This window comes from Myxocyprinus asiaticus, chromosome 47, assembly GCF_019703515.2.
Source record: "Myxocyprinus asiaticus isolate MX2 ecotype Aquarium Trade chromosome 47, UBuf_Myxa_2, whole genome shotgun sequence".
In the NCBI taxonomy this organism is placed as follows: domain Eukaryota; kingdom Metazoa; phylum Chordata; class Actinopteri; order Cypriniformes; family Catostomidae; genus Myxocyprinus; species Myxocyprinus asiaticus.
In genome coordinates, this window is record NC_059390.1 from 20,492,141 (window position 1) to 20,499,900 (window position 7,760).

Consider the following 7,760-nt stretch of genomic DNA (forward strand, 5'->3'; position numbering starts at 1 on the left):
AAAAATCCTCCACGTGCAGCAATGACAGCTTTGCAGATCCTTGATATTCTAGCTGTCAGTTTGTCCAGATACTCAGGTGACATTTCACCCCACACTTCCTGTAGCACTTGCCATAGATGTGGCTGTCTTGTCGAGCACTTCTCACACACCTTACAGTCTAGCTGATCCCACAAAAGCTCAATGGGGTTAAGATCCATAACACTCTTTTCCAATTATCTGTTGTCCAATGTCTGTTTCTTTGCCCATTCTAACCTTTTCTTTTTGTTTTTCTGTTTCAAAAGTGTCTTTTTCTTTGCAGTTCTTCCCATAAGGTCTGCACCCCTGAGACTTCTCTTTACTGTTGTAGATGAAACTGGTGTTGAGCGGGTAGAATTCAATGAAGCTGTCAGCTGAGGACATGTGAGGTGTCTATTTCTCAAACTAGAGACTCTGATATACTTATCCTCTTGTTTAGTTGTACATCTGGCCTTCCACATCTCTTTCTGTCCTTGTTAGAGCCAGTTGTCCTTTGTCTTTGAAGACTATAGGCTACAAAATCAGTACATTCCAAACTTTTGGCTGCCAGTGAATATATATATACAGGTGCATCTCAATAAATTAGAATGTCATGGAAAAGTTCATTTATTTCAGTAATTCAACTCAAATTGTGAAACTCGTGTATTAAATAAATTCAGTGCACACAGACTGAAGTAGTTTAAGTCTTTGGTTCTTTTAATTGTGATGATTTTGGCTCACATTTAACAAAAACCCACCAATTCACTATCTCAAAAAATTAGAATACGTCATAAGACCAATAAAAAAAAAAACATTTTTAGTGAATTGTTGGCCTTCTGGAAAGTATGTTCATTTACTGTATATGTACTCAATACTTGGTAGGGGCTCCTTTTGCTTTAATTACTGCCTCAATTCGGCGTGGCATGGAGGTGATCAGTTTGTGGCACTGCTGAGGTGGTATGGAAGCCCAGGTTTCTTTGACAGTGGCCTTCAGCTCATCTGCATTTTTTGGTCTCTTGTTTCTCATTTTCCTCTTGACAATACCCCATAGATTCTCTATGGGGTTCAGGTCTAGTGAGTTTGCTGGCCAGTCAAGCACACCAACACCATGGTCATTTAACCAACTTTTGGTGCTTTTGGCAGTGTGGGCAGGTGCCAAATCCTGCTGGAAAATGAAATCAGCATCTTTAAAAAGCTGGTCAGCAGAAGGAAGCATGAAGTGCTCCAAAATTTCTTGGTAAACGGGTGCAGTGACTTTGGTTTTCAAAAAACACAATGGACCAACACCAGCAGATGACATTGCACCCCAAATCATCACAGACTGTGGAAACTTAACACTGGACTTCAAGCAACTTGGGCTATGAGCTTCTCCACCCTTCCTCCAGACTCTAGGACCTTGGTTTCCAAATGAAATACAAAACTTGCTCTCATCTGAAAAGAGGACTTTGGACCACTGGGCAACAGTCCAGTTCTTCTCCTTAGCCCAGGTAAGACGCCTCTGACGTTGTCTGTGGTTCAGGAGTGGCTTAACAAGAGGAATACGACAACTGTAGCCAAATTCCTTGACATGTCTGTGTGTGGTAGCTCTTGATGCCTTGACCCCAGCCTCAGTCCATTCCTTGTGAAGTTCACCCAAATTCTTGAATCGATTTTGCTTGACAATCCTCATAAGGCTGCGGTTCTCTCGGTTGGTTGTGCATCTTTTTCTTCCACACTTTTTCCTTCCACTCAACTTTGTTAACATGCTTGGATACAGCACTCTGTGAACAGCCAGCTTCTTTGGCAATGAATGTTTGTAGCTTACCCTCCTTGTGAAGGGTGTCAATGATTGTCTTCTGGACAACTGTCAGATCAGCAGTCTTCCCCATGATTGTGTAGCCTAGTGAACCAAACTGAGAGACCATTTTGAAGGCTCAGGAAACCTTTGCAGGTGTTTTGAGTTGATTAGCTGATTGGCATGTCACCATATTCTAATTTGTTGAGATAGTGAATTGGTGGGTTTTTGTTAAATGTGAGCCAAAATCAACACAATTAAAAGAACCAAAGACTTAAACTACTTCAGTCTGTGTGCACTGAATTTATTTAATACACGAGTTTCACAATTTGAGTTGAATTACTGAAATAAATGAACTTTTCCATGACATTCTAATTTATTGAGATGCACCTGTATATATATATATAAATACATACACACACACGTCAGCCACGACATTAAAACCACCTGCCTAAAATTGTGAAGATCCCCCTCATGCCACCAAAACAGCACCGACCTATTCTTCTCACCACAATTGTACAGAGTGGTTATCTGAGTTACCATAACTTTGTCAATTCAAACCAGCCTGGCCATTCTCTGTTGATCTCACTCATCAACAAGGCTTTTCCATCCATATATAAGTATCTGCAATTAAACCCTATATCATAGGACACATACCCCTCAGTGTCTATGTTGGTTACATCCCTGCACAATAGTAATTATTTTGTCACAAGTAACAGTATGGAAAAACTATGAATCCAGCTTGTACCACAAGTTCAACTTTCCAGACCAATGAGAGATTGCAACAGTTTTTATGTACAACTGAGTATAAGTAAATGATTTTCAGTTCCATTTTTATAGTATATTGTAATGCAAGCTTTAGCTCACTTCAAAGAAATAGAAATTGGTGAGAAAACACAGCATGTTATAGAAAAACAAAAAGCTGTTTAAGTTGTAGTCCAAAAACCCAGAAGAGAATGAGTATTTTCAAGCCGTGGGCTTCTACAAGATTTTCCCATGGGTCGTTATAATAGAAGTTCTGGATTTATGAGTTAAATAAGGCCTGTGGTAAACATTACTTGAAGATTCTTGTACATTTTGTTAGAGTCATACCCCCAATGTGAATTTTGAAGCTGTCATGTTTTAAGTATGTTGCTAACAAGTTGCTAGATAAGAACTCACATGCTTGTGGTTTTTGTAGTTCGTATTTAGCAACATACATTTTTAAACATGGCTGCTTCAAAATTCATGTTTGAGGTATGACTGTGTAACATTGTAGAACAAAACATCCATGTATATAAAATGTTGAACAAAATGTCCAAGTATCAAGTAACATTGTCCACAGCCTTATTTTCCTCAAATTGACAAACCCCATTATAAAAACCTAAACGAAATTCCCAAGGCAACCCATGGTGAATAAGGCTTTGTGGGTTTGAACAGCTCTACATCAGAAATCTGTGATGACAGAGCGTAAAGGAGGGTAAATGACTCTACTCTGGTTTTAAAACAAGCTACTGGACAAATAACACACATGAAAAAAAATATAATCACTAGTAAAGACCACAAACTGTTTTCCCCTCAGTTTTATTATGTGAAAATGTACAGAGAGATTAACGGTAGGACTTCTGGTAGCGGGCGCGAGCTCCAGGTCCACCGAACTTCTTGGACTCGCAGCGGCGGGGATCAGCGACCAGTAGGGTCCTGTCGTACTGAATCAAGATGTCCTTGATCTCTTTCTTAGAGGCTTCATCCACATCTGAGAGGGGAGGAAATTTGCAGAATAGGAGAATATATAGAGGAAGGAAAATCTAAGTAGTCCAACACCACAACAGCATCTTCACTTTTCAGATACACTGAAAATGCATTAAAATAATGTCTTCAATATAATGACAAGAGAAAGATTCAAACTTACATTTCTGATAGTAGGCAACCAGGGATTTTGAGATGGCCTGACGGATGGCTGCGTAAAGAACAAGACATTTTACAATCAGTCCAAACTTAATTTCTTAAAGGCCTACTCTAAGCATAGTTGCCGAAATAGTTCATCCAAAAATGAACATTTTGTCATCATTTGCTCACCCTTATGTCATTCCAAACCTGTATGCCTTTCTTTTCCCCCCCATTAAGTTTTAAGAAATGGAAAAAGTAAAGAGTAAATGTTGAATTTTTGACGTTTTGGTGACCTATTCCGATAGCGGGTACGACCAAATCAGTAACCGCATTCTCACGGTGCATTAATTCAATGGCACTTCAACATTTACGAAGACTGTAGACTGATCTTCAAGTATACAGATGATGAGACTCGTGCAGCAACACTTATGATTTGAAGGAATATTTCACCCTTAAATGAAAATTCTCTCATCATTTACTCACTATCATGCCATCCCAGATGTGTATGACTTTGTTTTCTGCAGGACACAAATTAATATTTTTACAAGAATATCTCAGCTCTGTAGGTCCATACAATGCAAGTGAATGGCGACCAGAACTTTGAAGCTCCAAAAAGCACATTATAATTCATACGACTCCAGTGGTGAAATCTATATCCACAGAAGCGATTCACTTGACTTTGGATGAGAACAGACCAAAATGCAACTCCATTTTCACTGTATATCTTGCCATTGCAGTCTCTTGGCACGATCATTATTTCAAGCTCGATTACACTTCCTAGTGCTTAACGCACATGGAGAGCGCTAGATGGCACTGGCAAATGTAATCATGCTTAAAATCATGATCGCCAAGGAGACTGCTGATGTCAAAATGTATAGTTTTACAGACAGATTAAACCACTGTAATCATATGGATTACTTTTATGTTGCCTTTATGTGCTTATTGAAGCTTCAAAGTTCTGGTCACCATTCACTTGCATTGTATGGACCAACAGAGCTGAGATACTCAAAATATTCATTTGTGTTCAGCAGAAGAAAGTCATACACATCTGGGATGGGATGAGGGTGAGTAGATGAAAGAATTTTCATTTTGGGTGAACTGTTTTTAACACAGATTAAATGAGGTATCCGTCAGCATTGCTCACCGTAAACCTGAGCGACGTGTCCACCACCCTTCACGCGAACTCTGATGTCAACACCAGCAAAGCGTTCCTTACCCAGCAGCAGAACAGGCTCCAGCAGCTAAAGATCAATTCATAACACACATTCATGTGTAAGTGCACTGATCTAGTTATAATTACAATTACTCCCCTACATGAGGTGCATGTAACACAGCGACCAGAATATCAATAATACACAAGATGTGTGATTTGTACCTTGTACTGCAGAGTGGCTGGCTCAATCATCTCGAGGGGTCTGCCATTGACTTTAATAAGCCCATTTCCCCTCTTGCAGTGGGCAACAGCAGTGGCTGTTTTCTGTTAGAGAAAATAGATTCGATGATGATTTTACTCTCAATCATTCAACTATTTCGTCTCCTCGAGCTACATCATTAACCGGATTGTCTTCATAAAAATATTGTAAAACTTTTTTATACCATACACAAGAACAGGCTAACTGTACCTAGCTGGACAACAGACCTGTCTTCACTACGTCTACTGTTAAAAAAGGAGATATTGGTCACAAATACAATCAACTATTGTGTATTAATCAGTACTGAAAATATATAAAGTAATGTAAAACGCCCCACGTGTCAGCAAACAGCCATTAATACCAGAACACACTACATGTTCAGTTAAACATTCCGCCAACAAACTACATATATAAGTAACCAAATGTGTAGGTGATTCCTAGCTGCTCTGGTGCACTACTATAGTGTCAAACGATTGTATATGAGTATAACCAAATATATCTCCAAATAGCCTTCTAGCTCTGCGACAGCATCACTACCGTGTGCATGAGAAGAGACGGTCCTCAAATACTCACTTTTCGCCCGAAAACCTGGACAGACTGAAGAGGACCTTTAGCCGGCATGATTCTGGAATGAAACCAAACAAATAGTTAGCTTTAGTTGGGCATTTAAAGGCTTTAAATAAGTATATTAAAGAGAGCTTGGTAATGTACGTACCGTTTTCAGCTCGAGCGCTGTTCGGAGAGGCCGCACCGGGGTTTCCCACGTGCAAAGTCAGGGGCACTGTCGTAAACACTTGCTTCCGCGAGAGAGCGTTTACGACATTTGTGGCTGCTATGAGACTTTTAGATTTGGCCCACTAGATGGAGATCTCGAGCCTTTGCAGAGTCACTCAAAAGAAGACAGTCAAAGGGCATCGACGTGTCTTTTTTCCGTTTATATATATATATATATATATATATATATATGTGTGTGTGTGTGTGTGTGTGTGTACACTGGCGGCCAGAAGTTTGGAGTAATGTACATTTTGCTGTTTCGGAAGAAATTGGTAATTTAATTCACCAAAGTGGCATTCAACTGATCACAAAGTATAGTCAGGACATTACTGATGTAAAAAACAGCACTATTTAAAAAACAAAAGTCATTTTTGATCAAATCTAGACAGACCCTATTTCCAGCAGCCATCACTCCAACACCTTATCCTTGAGTAATCATGCTAAATTGCTAATTTGATACTAGAAAATCACTTGCCATTATATCAAACACAGCTGAAAGCTATTTGGTTCATTAAATGAAGCTTAACATTGTCTTTGTGTTTGTTTTTGAGTTGCCACAGTATGCTATAGACTGGCATGTCTTAAGGTCAATATTAGGTAAAAAATGGCAAAAAAAGAAACCACTTTCTCTAGAAACTTATCAGTCAGTCATTGCTTTGAGGAATTAAGGCTACACAATGCTTGAAATAGCCAAAAAAGTGTACACTACAGTCTTCAAAGACGAAGGACAACTGGCTCTAACAAGGACAGAAAGAGATGTGGAAGGCCAGATACAACTAAACGAGAGGATAAGTATATCAGAGTCTCTAGTTTGAGAAATAGATGCCTCACATGTCCTCAGCTGACAGCTTCATTAAATTCTACTCGCTCAACACCAGTTTCATGTGCAACAGTAAAGAGAAGACTCAGGGGTGCAGACCTTATGGTGAGAATTGCAAAAAAATAAGTTAGAGTGGGCAAAGAAACACAGACATTGGACAACAAATAATTGGTAAAGAGTGTTATGGATCTTAACCCCATTAAGCTTTTGTGGGATCAGCTAGACTGTAAGGTACGTGAGAAGTGCCCAACAAGACAGCCACATCTATGGCAAGTGCTACAGGAAGTGTGGGGTGAAATGTCACCTAAGTATCTGGACAAACTGACAGATAGAATATCAAGGATCTGCAAAGCTGTCATTGCTGCATGTGGAGGATTTTTTAAAATGAGAACTCTTTGAAGTAGTTTAAGAAGTTCTGAACATTTTATTTCAAATTGTAATAGTAATTTTTCACATTATTAATGTCCTGACTATACATTGTGATCAATTGAATGCCACTTTTGTGAATAAAAGTACCAATTTCTTTCCATAAAAGCAAAATCTGTACATTATTCCAAACTTTTGGCTGCCAGTGTATATATTTTAAAACTGAGTGTTGCATTGTTTACCTTTGTTATGATAACCCTAAAGAGGGCGAGGTTTTAAATACCTCCTAATATGAATTCATTGCTATTTTCCAACACATTAGGGCTCAGATACTACATTTTCATGTTTTCCTTCAAAATAGTACTTTTTTTTTTTTTTACAGCTTGTTTAATTATATAACTTGTATGAAAATAACATGGAGAAGAGAGGAACATTTGCCTCGAGGTCAGCTCCCTTCTCAAACAATGCTGCCATGTTAATGATGCACTCACTTTTTTTCTCATTAAAAAAGTTTTACTTCCAAAGAAATTAACTGTAATTTTGAAATATATGAAAAAAATCATTACCACTCATGAAATCATGAAGACTCTAGTCATATCGGTAGCCTTATAAAAGCTGTTTTATGCTACATGGAGAGGGTCAGCACATGGGGGCTGCCATGTTAGAATCACATGACCAGCTGAATACTACTCTCTTAATCTCAGCCTGTTATTGGACACTTTCACTAATGGATTAAAGTAATCATGGCTGA

General features: G+C 38.8%; 1 protein-coding gene across 1 annotated transcript; it reads right to left on the reverse strand.

The window, feature by feature from the left end:
• Nucleotides 1–3,315: 3,315 nt before the first annotated feature.
• rps16 (ribosomal protein S16) lies at nt 3,316–5,847 on the reverse strand. The gene is made up of 6 exons (XM_051691191.1): nt 5,765–5,847; nt 5,623–5,674; nt 5,013–5,114; nt 4,782–4,878; nt 3,660–3,707; nt 3,316–3,503 (listed from the first exon to the last, which is right to left on the reverse strand). The coding sequence occupies exons 2-6, from the start codon at nt 5,668–5,670 to the stop codon at nt 3,358–3,360; spliced, it is 441 nt and encodes a 146-aa protein (XP_051547151.1). The 5' UTR covers nt 5,671–5,674; nt 5,765–5,847; the 3' UTR covers nt 3,316–3,357.
• Nucleotides 5,848–7,760: the final 1,913 nt, after the last annotated feature.

What these genes read in the sequence shown, in the direction of transcription:
- rps16 (XM_051691191.1), bottom strand. Translation starts at nt 5,670, where the DNA reads ATGCCGGCTAAAGGTCCTCTTCAGTCTGTCCAGGTTTTCGGGCGAAAA. An exon ending in CAGCCACTCTGCAGTACAAG is followed by an intron (nt 4,879 to 5,012) that starts GTACAAATCACA and finishes ATTGATCTTTAG; the next exon opens with CTGCTGGAGCCTGTTCTGCT. An exon ending in GGTTGCCTACTATCAGAAAT is followed by an intron (nt 3,504 to 3,659) that starts GTAAGTTTGAAT and finishes CTCCCCTCTCAG; the next exon opens with ATGTGGATGAAGCCTCTAAG.